Source organism: Ictidomys tridecemlineatus, chromosome 7, assembly GCF_052094955.1.
Source record: "Ictidomys tridecemlineatus isolate mIctTri1 chromosome 7, mIctTri1.hap1, whole genome shotgun sequence".
Taxonomy (NCBI): Eukaryota; Metazoa; Chordata; class Mammalia; order Rodentia; family Sciuridae; genus Ictidomys; species Ictidomys tridecemlineatus.
In genome coordinates, this window is record NC_135483.1 from 146,960,869 (window position 1) to 146,976,269 (window position 15,401).

At 32.4% G+C, this 15,401-nt stretch overlaps 1 protein-coding gene and 1 long non-coding RNA gene across 11 annotated transcripts in view; one reads left to right on the top strand and one right to left on the bottom strand.

Annotated features, from left to right (window-relative positions):
* The window catches only part of Znf385b (zinc finger protein 385B), a 359,572-nt gene that overhangs the window by 61,546 nt on the left and 282,625 nt on the right, over nt 1–15,401 (bottom strand). For 6 of the 9 annotated variants that reach the window (XM_078017679.1, XM_078017678.1, XM_021725962.3 and 3 more), the window contains 2 exons: nt 6,952–6,990; nt 3,018–3,128 (listed from right to left, as the gene is read on the bottom strand). In XM_078017679.1, the coding sequence (XP_077873805.1) occupies nt 3,018–3,128; nt 6,952–6,990 (150 nt within the window). Of the gene's footprint in view, nt 1–3,017; nt 3,129–3,315; nt 3,335–6,951; nt 6,991–15,401 lie in introns of those variants that run through there. The other 3 variants (XM_078017681.1, XM_078017680.1, XM_078017685.1) reach the window with 2 other exon arrangements.
* LOC120893069 (uncharacterized) overlaps nt 1–15,401 on the top strand; it is a 131,397-nt gene that overhangs the window by 40,259 nt on the left and 75,737 nt on the right. The window lies entirely within an intron of this gene.

Below are 15,401 nucleotides of genomic sequence, written 5' to 3' on the forward strand. Positions count from 1 at the left end.
GGGGTTGTGGCTCAGTGGTAGAACGCTCGCCTAGCATGGGCAAGGCCTTGGGCTCGATCCTCAGCACCACATAAAAATAAATAAATTATTTAAAGATATTATATCCAACTACAACTGAAAAATAAACATAAAAAAATAAAAATAAAAAACAAAGACAGTCATGTAACCACTATAGCACTGAAGGTATAAGATATGCTCATCACTCAAGAGTTCTCTCATGCCCTTTTGTGCACAATTGCCTAATCTTACCCTCAGCCTCAGTGAAACGCTGATCTGACTATTCCCATAGTTTTGTCTTTTGAGAAATTAAAGCAAGTTCAGCTGTACTGTGTGTAGTCTTTGTGTTCAACTTCTTTCATTTTGCATGTTGCCTTGAGTTTTGTCCATGTTGTAGCATGCATGAGTACTTTATTTCTTTTTATTTCTGAGTTGTATTCCATTGTATGGCTACATTGTTTGTTTCTCCATCAGCTGATGGATAGTTGGGTTGATTTCAATTTTGGATGGTCATGAATAAAGTTACTTTAAACATCACATATATAGGAATATTTGTTTTTATTTATCTTGGATAAATACCTAAATGCAGGATTGCTGGGTCACATGGGGAATGCATGCATAATTTCATAAAATTTCTTATAAATAATTGCCAAATTGTTTTACAAAGTGGCCACACCATTTTGTATTCTCATTATGTATGAGAGTTCTAGTTGCTCCTCATCCTAGCCTCTTGGTACCTTCAATTAATTTAATTTCCCACTTCTTTGTTTGTTTGTTAGTTTGTTTTAGTACCAGCAATTGAATCCAGAGGCTCTTAAACACTGAATCACGTCCCCAGCCCTTTTTTATTTTGAGACAGGGTCTCACTAAGTTGCTGAGGCTGCCTTTGAACATGTGATCCTCCTGCCTTAGCCTCTTCTGTCACCAGGCTTATAATTTTAATTCTTCTAATAGGTAAAATGATATTTGATTGTGGTTTTAATCTGCATTTCTGTAATAAATATAATATATGGTTGATCATGTCGAGAATTTTTATGTGCTTGTCTTTCATATTTCTTCTTTGTTAAATGATGGTTCAAATAATTTATTACTGAATTTATGTTACTTAAGTGTTTCATATATAAGTCCTCAGTAGTTTCATATACAAGTCCTTTTCTTATAGTCTATACTTGTTTTTTTTTCATTTTCTTAAGAGTGTAATAATGTCATCCAAAGAACAGAATTTTAAAATTTTGATGAAACCTAATATGTCAATATTTTTATAGTTTATATTTTTTGTTTCCTATCTAAGAAATTTTTGTCTAACAAAAGGTCAAATAGATGTTCTATCATTTCTTCTAGACATTCTAGTTTTAAATTTATATGATCCATTTGAATTAATTCTTATGTTTCATATGAGGTAGCAGTCAAGGTTCTTTTTTAAAAATTTGCATGTGCATATCTAGTTGTTCTAGCATTATTTCTGAAGTACTTCTGCAAGGTTATTGACAAGTGACCACATAGGCACATAAAGGTTTTCTGGATTCTGTCCTCCTCCATTGCTCAATGTGTCTAGTATTCTTTCTCCAATTTTATAATCTCAATTACTATAGATTTTATAGTAAGTACTGAAATAAGGAAATGAAAGTTTTAAAAATTTGTACTTAAAAATGCTTGTGTTGTCCAGTGGTTTTCTTTTCTGTGTACATTTAAGAAATTGTGTAATTGTCTACCAAAAAAAAAGTCTTTGGTGATTTGATCAGGATACTGATGGGTCTATAGTTTGGGGAGAACCGACATCATCAGAATTGAGCCTTTAAATGAATTAAAACCATACTTTTCTCAGTTTATTTAGGTATATTATTATTATTATTATTTATTATTATTATTATTATTATTATTTTGGTACCTAGGATTGAACTCTGAGGCACTTTGCCACTGAGCCACATCCCCAGCCTTTTTTTATATTTTGTTTACAGACAGGGTCTTACTGAATTGCTTATGGTCTAAGTTGCTGAGGCTGGCTTTGAACTTGTGATCCTCCTGCCTCAGCCTCCTAAGACACTGGGATTATAGGCATGTGCCACCACACCCAACCCTATATTAAATTCTTGAAGATAAAATTTTATCAGGTACCAAAAAATTTCATAGAATTTTTGATTGTATTAAATATAATTTTGTAAATCATGACAAACGTCTCCTTTTTCCTAAGGACAATCATTTTATTATGTTTATTATGTAAAATTATAAAAATATCATTTAATAGTATATGTGAAAAAAGATATCTATAATTTTAGTATTTCTGAAAAACATTAATCCTGTAGCATGCTCTTTGTAAAATGGCTTCTGGGGTTGAGTAACCCAGGAATTACCAGAAATGATATGCAGCCTTCAGATTCTGATTTATATTGGTAATTGGCTTTACCTAATAATTTGATATTAAAAATATTCTACTATTATTTGTTTTGCTTTCCTATTACTTTATTTACACATTTTAAAAATCTACTTTTATTAAAAAGATTGATTTTTGTCACTCCTCCTCTTTTAACAGGATGATTATGCTGGCCAGATGAGGCAAATTATGAAGCTTTCCCTGTATTTCCATGTTCTAGAAAAATCTGAATTGCATAGTAAATTATTCTCTAAGGTATTTAACAAGATTTTGCACACATATGAAATGTGACACTTCATATTGAAAGTAATAACAATGGTTTTCTTCAGCATTCATTTCTTTTTAATTTTTTCTATTTTTTGCTATTTGACTATTTTTGACAATATGATTGGTGAGATTAAATGTAAAAGGTATAAGTGAGGCTGATTACATAGAGAAATTCTTAATTTCTGATATCAACCATTTCTTCTATTTTCAAGTTTAAAACATTGAACTCAAATCCCTTAGAAATCTGGCACACGAAAATGAGTAGGCTAGCAATAGGAAGGGCTACTAGAGAATGTGCAAATATGAAGAGATGTACAAGATTAAGACCGATTAGACTTCCAGCTTGACAAAACACAAGGGACAATGAAAAGATGATACTCACATCTGAGTTAAAGCGAAGCTGACAGACATTACAAGAAATAACTTGTTTCTTCTTTGGGGGAATGGATACTCCAAATGTGTGATTAATGACTGCTTTTTGCACAGGATCCATCTGAAAAGGAAATGATAGAAATTAGTCAAATTTTATCTTCGAAGGATAGACAACAGTGTGCAAATAAAAGTATCTTTAGTATTCCTAAAGATTTTAATTCCCAGACAGAGATAATAAAGATTCTTACTAAATAGTAATGTTCTTAACTCCAAGAATTAAGAACAAAAACAAATGACAAAAAACCCACCTTTTTTGAAACTGCAACACAAGAAGAGACCACAAGAGAATCACCACATTCCAAGAAATCTAATACCTACAAAAGAACCTTGTACATCCTTAAAAGAATCGTAAAACAGAAACTTAAGATCCAAAAGTCAGAGTTAAAATTAAGTTGTTAATGTTTTCCCTGTAGAACTGGTAATACTCACAATGGTTTCAAGTGACCTCAGTAATGATTATTACGGACACATTCAAGTTCTTATTTTTAATTTATGATAAAATCATAAATAGCAGGCTCTTGTTACAGCACAGAAAATGTTAATCTTTATCTTAAAAAAATGTATTAACTTACTTATCCTATAGATTGAAATTCATTCCACTGGAAATGCATGTCACAATTGTACACTCAAATGTCTATAACACTGATTAATATGCAACCCTGTTTAAATATTAGTCAAGTAAAGTTTTGATTTAACGCCTGTGATTTTCCCCCTTTTGGCTTGCATATATCATACATATTCAGAGAAATATACAATGATGAAAGTACTTGGTCACAGCAAAAGAGTGGCACACAGCCATTACAACACTAAGAAGAAGAAACACCTCTATCTGCAGAATTTATAAAAAGAGACCTAGCAGTGATTCTCTTGGGTATTCCAGATAATAATCTCCAGCATTAACATCAGACAACTGGCAGTTCAAAAAACAATGTGCCGGATGAACAAAGCATTACTCATAAACAGATGTAACATGAACAAGGAAGGATCAACTGACTCCATCATCTAGGAAATCTCCTGAGGTTAGAGTTTAGAATTGGATTAGCTGATGATATTTGATAAGAAAGGAGAAATGAATTCTATCCCTGATCATGATTATAAATGATCAAAGTATAAAATTAGCATCTAGAAAAATTTAAATACAATGGAAAAGAAGGTGAATTGAGGGGTTACTGAAGAGTATATTACCCTATCTTTGGCTACAAGCTTAAGAAAAATGACAAGATAATGTATGCTCACTATAGAGAACAGATATAGTGGTAGTTTTCTCAAGTTATAGAATTGTTTTAATATCCTAACTGTAGTTATGGTTACATAATCTAAACATATCAAAGTTCATAAAACTATTCACATACCCTCCTCGCCAAATCAATATGTATGATAACTTAGAAAGTTAAAAAAAAATGTGAAGAGTATTATGTTTAACTACCCAATACAAAATATATCCAGAAAAATCCAAGGATTCACTTTGTTCAAGGTTATAACTGATTAATTTTTTTATTTATGCTGGGGATCAAACCAAGACCACCCATGTTGAGCAAGCACTCTACCACTGAGCTACAGCCCCAGTCTTTACATTTTATTTAATGAAAATAATAATAATAAAACTCTATGGGGTAAAGAAAATCTCAAAAAGTCAGAAATAAAACCTTAGTTTACTTTCTTTCTTTGTTCACTAGTTCATACATTCAAGACCATTCCATTCCCAAAACATAAAACTGTATTTTCTGAGCACAATTAATTAGTAGAGATGGCAAGTCAGTTTGAAGAAGCTTAAAAATAAAATAGGCTAAACTTGACAGAATTTTTTAAAAATCCCGAAGTTTTGCAGTTAAAAGTCAAAATATTTTATTAAGATATTTTCTGTTCCTAGGTTCTAAAAAATACTTCCCATCTGGTGATTTGTGAAATATATGGGAAAAAAGCATATGAGTATTTCCCAAATACCAATTTTCTCCATACTGCTTTCATTATTTTTGTCACATTCAATACTAATATTTTATTTAAAACTCAAATTAAAATATATTTGAAAAAATATAAACAAGAATATTCATAAAATCATAGTTGTAATTCTTTCCTACTACTCATTTCAAAAATATATTGAAAGTTAACATTTACAATCAAAACTTTCACTACTTAAAATAAATACACATATGCTAGTTGTTTTCATTAACACAATAAAGAAAAAGAGATAAAAAACAAATCTACAAAAATCTAGCTTTAATCTTTTAGTAAACCAAGATAACTATTGAGGGCTTCAATCCTTGAATATATATGTTCCTTTACATTTTTTCAGATTGTTAGCTTCCTACATATATTTTTAAGTAACTTCTAACAAAACTTTATTCTGCCCAAATCCCATATTGGCACCACGGGAATCTGAAAATACCCCTTCCTGTTCCCAAGGTTGAGTGTTCTGGGTCCTGAAAGATGAGCTGAGGCTGAGCACTGCACATACAAGAGCAATCAAGTTCCCAGCCATCTATTTCCTGCAAAGCAAACTAAGGGCTTTCTTTCAAGATACTAGCCAGAATTGATTGGCTTTACTTATGTATATATACATAATCCTAATTTTTTTTCACAAAATCAACTAAACACAGCCCTTTTATCCCTTCCTACTTACCTGTCAATAACTTGCTGTCTTCCCATCTTTCGAATGACTTGTCACTAATCACATCAAAAGATTATCCCCTTAAATAATATTCACTATTTCCCACTTGATTTTCTACTTATAGGAATAATTATTATAGTGGGTATTTTTCCAAAATTCCTTATAGGAATTTTGGAAAAATACCCACTTTCTCCTCATCTAAATCTCTTTTATAATTCTCATAGAATTCGGAAATTATAATTTTTGTTGAAATATTTTTGGGGACATGATTAAATTAAGAGATGTTAAATGTTACAAAAAAGAAGGTTCTACTTTGCAATTTGAAACGTAAACAGACCCTGTCACGTTGATGTTTTCAATATTGGTCATCTGATGCAATAACAACAAATATCTGGGGAATTTCAGTAGGATCTACAAAAGGTTTTCAGATTCTTTAAAAAGAAAGTTGTAAAATTCTAAATATTTGTTTTCAGTGTTTCCACAATGTTGTAAAAGTTAAATGAAAATATCAACTATGGTATTCATTTATATTTAATTTTTCCGTTAGTGTGATTGATGTTAGTTCTTTGTAAACATAATTATATATAAATAAAAAAATATATTTTATATCTACATATGTATATGTAGATATAAATATATAAATCAATGGTAATTGTTTTATTCAAGTACCAAATTTCAGAATGAATAAAGCATTCAGGATGAATAAAAAAGTATTCTCATAATTCTTAAAATGTTGTAAATTCAAATTAGCCAATTTAACAGAGCCAAACTATGTGTCCAAAACATGATGATTTCATATGTATTCAGGTAAATCACTGGAGGAATTGCAATTACCTGACAAACTCGTATTTTATAGATTCAACTGGCATTTCATAGACTTTTTAAATTTATTTTTTATATTTTTAATTTTTTGTAGTTATGTATGGACAGAATGCTTTTATTTTATTTGTTTATTTTTATGTGATGTTAAGGATCAAATCCAATGTGTCACACATTGTCAAGTGCTCTGCTACTGAGCTCCAGCCCTTCACAGACATTTAATTGTGAAAAATGACTGCTTTCAACACTCTTCATTAAAATATTTAAAATATATGTTTTAAATGAACAAGTGCTTGTTAAATAGTCACATTAAATTAGCTTGTTAGTTCACACTGCACAAAAAACTTGTCTACGGATTGAGAGAATTATGATTTATTAGGAAATAAAACTAAAGCTTTTCAAAGGAAAAACAAAAACAAAAACCTATCACAAAGTTCTAGCTACCAATAATCCTTACCTGGCAGAATTTATTGGTCCCAAATAAGCCTCTTCTTTTCTAAAAAAGTAAAAGTTAGAAGTAATCAACTAAAATTTTGAGGCCAGGAAGCACATTTACATGTTTTAAAGTTTAAAAAACTTACTTTTATTGCTCACCCCTGACTAAAATGCTTGCAGTGCTTACTAACTAAAAAGTAGTAAGAGTTAACACTTGTCAGATTTTCTAATGAAAATCATGCAGAAAAGAAAAGTAAAACCTATTAGTGCAATTAACTGGTAGGTAATAAAAATGAAAGATGGGGTTGTGGCTGTTACTAGGAATCGAGGAGGTAATTGGAGACTACATATGGGTGAAATAACTATTATATCATAGTCATACAAAATGAATTAATCAAGCTGGCTGTATCACACCATCTATTATATTTTCAACATCAAAATAAGAATAAACATCTCTAGTACATTTACCAAGATTAGGGGGCCTACAAATCTGCATGAATTTTTTAAAAGATCATTACTTTCTCTGAGTGTAATGAAAAGTAATTTACATTTGCACAGTGTAAGCAATCACATAAAAATATGCAGCTGCAAATAAGCTATAGACACAGGAAAAAGAAACACTGCAGCACTTCACTAAAGGTAGGATGAATCTAAGAAAGAGACTCTGTGATCAAATGACTGGACAAACATAAATTATATTTTAGGCTCTCAATGATTTTTCTCCATGGAACTTTAGTAGAATTATAAACTTATTCAACCTTTCCAATGCTTTTTAAGAGGCTAGAAATTTGCATTGTTTCTTCTGAAAGAATTTTTAAACGATTTAACTAGCTAACAAGTAAGGCTGGAATGGAAATAAACTGGGCACCACACCACCTAAAAAGCAATAACATTCAAGAATTGTATAGAACTTTCTTTAATCCATACAGTTCCTTACACATGGAGAAATATCACCTTAAACTTAACCATCTGCTTTAACCAATGCTTTAAAAATCATTTGGTAAGCACCTAATGGGGTCCATTAGCTTTTCTACTAAGCAGAAGTAGAAAACTGGGTTTTTTATTTCTGAAAGTTAAAATCAGTCATTCAACAAATATTTCTGGAGGCCTATTGTATCTCAGACATTGCCCTAGACTAATGGGGAAATGAGACAAACATAAGAAAGGACATAATTTTAAAAGATAAAGTGTAAAAATGATAATACAAATTCTAATTGGAGTCTGTGTTAAGAAATCACCTTTGAGCAAAATAATGAGGCATGAGAAAGAACAGAAAGGTCTGTTTCCTTTGGTCCATCCTTTTCTCACACTTCAGAAACCGAAGGTCCTCCCTTTACCAGTGACATTGATGTGTATCTCCCCAGGGGTATTTGCTATTTAATTCCTTTTTCTAGCTGTTTAATAACAATATTAAACAATACAGTAAGAGCAACTTAGATTTAGAGTTCTTATTGTGTGTTACAAAGTATACTAAGAAATTATCTTATGTAGTCTCCACCATCACATGCAGTGGATATAATTATTTCCCTCCTTCTACAAATGAAGAATGTCACGTTTTGAGAGGTTCAATTTCTTATTACCCTCAAGTCAACTCATAGATGCTAGAGTCAGGATTCAAACTCACACAGGAGTCTTTCTCTGTTCCATGCTAAAGGAACCTGTGAGGGATGATGGGTATCATGTGTGGCACTGGCTTAGTGTGTATGTTTGGGGAGGAAAAGATGAATGTTCTAGAGCTTCTGCAGCCTGGAAGGCAGCTGCCTACACAAACTACATATGGTCTATTGGTGTGTAAGTCAAAGTTTCCTGGAGAAGTGAGCCTGTGTTTTCTCTTTCTGACCCATTTCTGTTATTCTGAGGATAAGCCCATTTTTTCTTGTGCAACTTCAGGAAACCCTTAAATAAAATTCTGGACTGTTCTGTCCTCTTTCCCCATTATAACTATTTGGTTTGCACACAGACAAAAAGTTCTAGAAATACTTAGAGATTACACATTAGCAGGTGGCAGTCATCATTTGCACCTGTCTTTGATTTACAAAGAGGATCTCAGCTACTAAACCCTGTAACCTAGGGCCTTCTGAAAGTTTGGCTAAGCATTAACTTTTTTAACTATGACATTATCGAATTACAGGACTACAAAAAGAATAACTTCTTTATCCCTTCCTTTTTCAATATCAGACTTTTGAAAAAGGATGTGGCAATAGGGTCTCATTAGAACTTCAGATATTCATAAAGCAACACATTTAAAACTGTGTTGTTGAAGAGCAATATTTCTCTAATGTTACTTAAAAATGTTTTGCCTTACATTATTGACTCTGACCACATGTCTTTATGTTAGTGTTTTATTCTCAAATCCTTGAAAATTGAAAATAGAAACAAAACAGATACAGCTATGACAAATTTCTTCTCTCAAAGATCAAGAAACCCAAATGATTACATATTGTTGACAGCATTTGTTCAACCATATAACTTTCTGCTATTTTGGATTTCAAATCAGAAGGCTCAATAAAAATAAACGGCATAGAACATTACACTGGGATTACATGCTACCGTGAGACTTGCATTTTTGCATCTGGAATGTCTAAAAGCTGACACTTGGCCATTCTGATGCTGTCTCTCCTCCCCAGAGCACCCTGACAAGGGTCTGCCTGAATGCTGTCAATGCTGCTGAAAGGAAAACAAATGGCATGCCACTCTCTCCACAGATTGCTGATTAAACCAAGAGTCAAATATTTGGAAAGGTGCTTCCTCTAAGAATCCCCAGCTCTTTGCTAAAACCATACATTGGCCGTCTTGCAAAGAACATTAACTGTGCCTAGCAGAATGTTACCTAGTCATTCAGAACCGGTACAAAGGCTAGCATACACTGTGGAGAATAACATGCAAGCCACATTTTATTAAGTACCAGTAATGTTTTGACTACTCTACTACTATTACTGATACTACTACTACTACTAGTGTTACTAGTAGTAGTATTTTATCAAAAAGTTATAGGCTTCGAAGTATTTTGAGATTGGTTGACAGTGGCAGTATCTAATGGCTGCAGGAAGTAAGTGGGATCCCAAGATTTTGTCTTTCCTCACCTTTCCCAAGCCTTCCTAGTGGCAGTCAATATTCCCTATAGGAAGCAGAAGTGGAATCTGCCTATAGGTGAGGCAGCCTATCAGAATGGAGCACAGATTAGCATTTCATTTTGTTCTTCCATTTACAAAATGATCTCTCTCACTCAACTTCCATACTGTCAGGTCCCCTTTGAAGAGCTCTGGGATTCATCAAATAAGATTTTTCTATTCCATTGACAAAGAGGATAATGAGACAAAGGAAAAAAAAACAAAACACCTTGATCTGTTTTGAAGATGTTTTTGAAAGGACTAAAGACTTCATTTTCTGGTAGTTTTTTTCTCAAGAAATTCCATCTTGCTTTTATTCTTCTGAAGAATAAAAAGAAATGCATGCAATGCCAAGAGATTGATAATGACTTCTTTCTAGATCACTCTGATAATAAAAGATTTATTAGAATTTAAAGGTTTTTATTTATTTATTTATTTTAGGTTTTAGGATCTTTAGAGTTAAGGATTTCATGTCAATTTTAAATACAGAGTTCTATCCCTGAGAACTTTTGCTCCTTTCCAATATATCACACTTTTTATAAATGCATGATTTTCAATATATTTATATATTTATTATATTTTTCTTAAAGATATTTATTTTCAAAAGTTTATTAAGTATGTTGATTTAGGAGATAGACATAAAGTAGAGAACAAGCCTTCAAAAATCTAACAATCTAGTTGGAGAGATTTAAATGTCTAAAGATGAATAAGGCATTTGCAATTGTCATAAGTACCATTAAAATAATAAAGCTGGAGAATGGGGAAACAATGATATTTTAGCACAGATAATTCCTAAAAACATTTTAGTTGCCTTGGTACCCACTGTGATTCAGATAAAGTATTTTTACATGTGAAGCCATATCAAAATATGCAAAAATAAGGACAATATTTCATCACTAAGGGAATTTCATACAGAATTCAGAATTGCATAACTAGCAAAAATGGTCGAGTTAGAGGTCACTTTCCTTGGTTCTAAAAGTGGTATGTGAGATATCAGCAAAGGTTTTTCTTTAATTGCTAAGTATCAAGTCAACAAATACTCTTGGCACATCAGTACTACCATGTCCCCAAGAAGAGAGGGATACTAAAGGGTTCTGCATTTGGAAATTCTCTGAAGATAAGTGCTAGGCACTAGACACACACCTCATCTGAGACCTTCCTAGTGGGTTTCTATGCAGTGTGGCAGGCTTGAACTTGCTTCTGTAATTAGTTAGAGAAGAGTAAAATGACCCTCAGTTACTTTTTATTTTTAAAATAAACACAGATTTTTATCCAAGATGGTGAAGATATGATAGCAAAATAATGTTTTTCATCTTAATGCTTTGTAAAGAGTCACCAAATGGTAGAAATAAAACATCTAAATGCAAATGGACAGGTGGTTTTACTGTTTCCTTTTCATTAGGGAAAACCCAGTAATTCAGAAATTTTTAAATTGGTCTGAATAGAAGGAATCATTTTTAAGTTCTTTTTAAGACAAGTTTTGTTATTGTTTTGTTAATGGAAGATGACATAAAGTTAGACTTGTGTGTCTTACTGAGGCTGAATGTCTAACTAACTCTGACAGTGGATCCTTGTATGTAGCAAATATGGTCAGTACAAATACAAAATATTCCACTTTCCTGGCTGCTCCTCCATAAGCCTGGTAATTTTCCATGCTGCCAGGGATCAAGGGTGATGCGGTAAAACTGTAGTTACGCTGCTGGGTAATTTAAGAAGCCGCATCAAAGAGCTTTTCAAAAAGTTCAGTTTAACAAATGAGACTTTCAACTTATTTCTGCAATGGGTATGGGACTAGACTGCATGTTCACTCATATCTGGTTGTCACTAACATACACACCCAGCAATGTTTTGGATGTTGATGCTCCTACTTAAGCTTTACAGAAGTAAAGAACTGAAATTCTGAAATCTCATGAAAATTGAAGGGAGATTAGTAGAGTAGAGGAAAGGGACCAGGGGAGGGAGGAGGAGAGGGAAAAAGAAAACAGTGGGGAGTGATATTGGCCAAATTATGTTGTTATATTGTGTGCATGCATGTACGAATATACACACAACATTAGTCATACCGTTATGTACAACTCTAATGCACCAATTAAAAATATGAGGAAAAAAGGGCTGAAATTCTATTGCATGTAAGCACATATTCAGGTTAAAAATATACATGTGGCAAGGTCCAATTGGTTAATGTTATGCATTAGGAAGCCCAGACTAACTTCAGCACCATTTGCAATTGTTTTGCTCAATGCAGGGAAAAAGCATTAAATAACGAGCTGAATTATGTCGACAAAGAAAACTGTATTTTTCATTGTGTGTTTCCATCCCTGAGCAAGCAAATGTTTAGATGTGACTGGAAACCATTAGAAGACAAAGGTGTTTTTCCATCAGGATGCCAAGAAATTTCTCTAAAGGTTTTCATTTTATCCTTGATATTTGATGTTCCCCTACTAAAATAACTTCTGGCCAAAGTTCATATACAAAGTTGAGACATCTGTAGCCTCTTTCAAAGATAATTTAATGAAAAGTTCATATAATATTGTTAGATGCCCTTTGGAAGGAATATGAGAAAAAAATATAGAATTTTTAAGGGAGAAGAAAAAAACTACCTGGAATCTCTAAGGGAATTAATAAAAACTTATTTCTACTTATTTTAATATATCAAAGGAAGAAATGAAACAATAAACTACTACTATTATTTTTTTGGTCTCTGGAGAAGTTTCTGTTCTTAAAGTATTTATACTTTATGTTTCTCAATAAGATATATTAATATTTTTTTAAAAAACAGTAGAAAACATATATATTATGACAATGAACTATATGACCCAAAGACAAATGCCAACAAAGCTGGTTAGAATTCAGAGTGATAAAACAGGAACTGGATTTACCAAAATAATCTAAAATAAATGAGTTGAATGTTTCTTGTATTATTTAGTTTAATAAGTTTCTTATTTCATTTCTCATTCAGGGTGAAATAAAATAAGAAACATTTCAGGAATACCGACTACAGAACAATTTTTGAATAGATGTATAATATACTAAATGAGATAGAGATTCATGTAACAGGTCATGATAACAATCATTCAATAACACATTTGAAGAAAGGATCCATGCTAATATTTGGAGGTACAAGCCAAATATCTGAGACAGAAGGTAATTCTTTTCTTGCTTGGCCTTTCCTTTTGTTTTTTTAAAGTAGTGACTTAAAAACAACCTCCAAAAGTCCCCAAAGCTGAGTTTGCATAACATAAAATTCAGTGCCAAAACTAAGCCTGAGAAATATATTTTTAAAAACAGACTTATTTATTCTTTAGAAGGAAAAAAAAGGCATACGAGTAACCAAAGATTACGTGTTATAGATGTAGGATTAAGTATAATAAGTGCTAAATCTCCAAATCCAAGCAAGTAGGTAAGGATTATTATTTTTTTAGTAAATGGGCTAAAAAACATTAGAAGGACTTTCTAGGAGCCCAGGAAAGTGATGAGTTTTCTTGATTTAAAAATCAATATAACTCCTGAACAGCCAAATGCATTAAGTGACATCCTTTCAAAACCATTCTGTCAAAGCTAAGTGTGAAACGCTGTTCAGTATCTAATTAGATATATCCTGATGCTGAGGCAAAACAGGTTCTTGACACAACTTAAAAAGGTATGAGATGAGAGGAAAACCCACCAGTCAGGAAGAGGTGCTAAAACCTGAGCCTGTCTAGATATATTCTTGATTTTGTGAAACACAGTGGAAATAATCCTCTGCCAGATAGATAACATATTTCTTACCCTTACACTAAGAAGAAAATGATAATTGAGAACTGGCAAGGTTTCATGTGAAGCAACAAATCTGCAATGTTCGAATTCTGGGCCACTCATTCATTATGAGGTGGTAAAATGTCACAGATCCTCTACATTTTGAAACCTGTTTGTTTGTTTTAGTTTGAGGCCCAGAACCCCTGCCTCCATCTAACTGGAAATTAGATGGAAATCCTAATTCTAACTGGAAATTCTAACTGGAAATTCAATACAATTAAATACGGACACTGAGTTCTGTTAAAGTAGGTAGGTCAGATCTTAGCCTCATCAGGAAGATTTTAGTAGAACTCATTTCAAAATGAGGCCAGATTTTGAGAATTCTAGTTACTTGCTAAGCCTCCTCAAACAAAACCAGAAACCATATTTTCTGCTAGAGGTGCCATATTTAGCAAACAAAAATATAAGATACCTAGATAACTTCAATATTGATTGATTGATGCAGGGGCTTGAACTCCAGGCCTTGTGCATATCTAAGCATGTGCTCAACCACTGATCTACAACCATAGCGCTAAATTTTAATTTTAGATAAACAATACATTTTTAGCACAAAAATGTGACAAACAATGCATGGGACACACTTATATTAAAATATATATATTGTTTATCTGAAATTCAGCTTCAGCACCCTTTGATTACCTGTCCTCCCTCTCTGATTCCCATCCAAGGATATCATACTACTTCGGTGTTGATTTTAACGGTCCTCCTCCTTGCAGACTTACTTGTCACACTAAACATTTTATTTAGGGTCTTGATCAGAAAAGTGGATCCTGAATGGTTTTGCAGGCACAGGATGTCAAAACTATTTTATATCACATATTCATATCACTATTATCCTTTTGTATGGATGCATATATGTATATATATTATTAGCTCTTCTCAGTAGAAAATATTTTTGGTTTAAGTTTGTTTCTGTGTTCATATTATAAAAATGTACAAGACTTGCAGTGTAAAATAAAGAACTATAATGAAATGCCTCATTCTGCTCTCTGCAGTGATAATTGCTTTATTGAATAAGACTCTGTTAATGGTACAGCTTGACATTTAACATTTGTTCATTTGATTTATTATTATTTTTACGTGATTGCAAGGAGGCAATAGCTCAAAACAAAAGTAGTTTTAAACTGAACTGTCTTCATTTTCTTTTGAAATTGTAAGAAAATGTAGTGTTTTACAGGTAAAACTATTTTATTTACAAAATTATTTCAAATATATACAAAGCCCATTTTGCCTCTCTATGAGCTAAATAAAGCCACATAAAAAGAAGAGAAAGTGAATACAGTAAAATAAATCACAAGTTAAAAAATGCATCTAGTTTCCCTATATTTTGGCCATGGATATGGCATTAAGATTTCCTGGGCTGGAGCCATAGCTCAGTTGGTAGAGTGCTTGCCTCCAATGCTCAAGGCCCTGGGTTCAATCCCTAGCACCACCACCACCACAAAAAAAAGATCTCCTAATTAAGAGATGGAATAAAACCCTCCAAGAACCACATAGTAAGTTGTCATGAAACATACCAAATCTCTAATAATATTCACAAAACAATGTTATGAGGCAAAAAGGCATT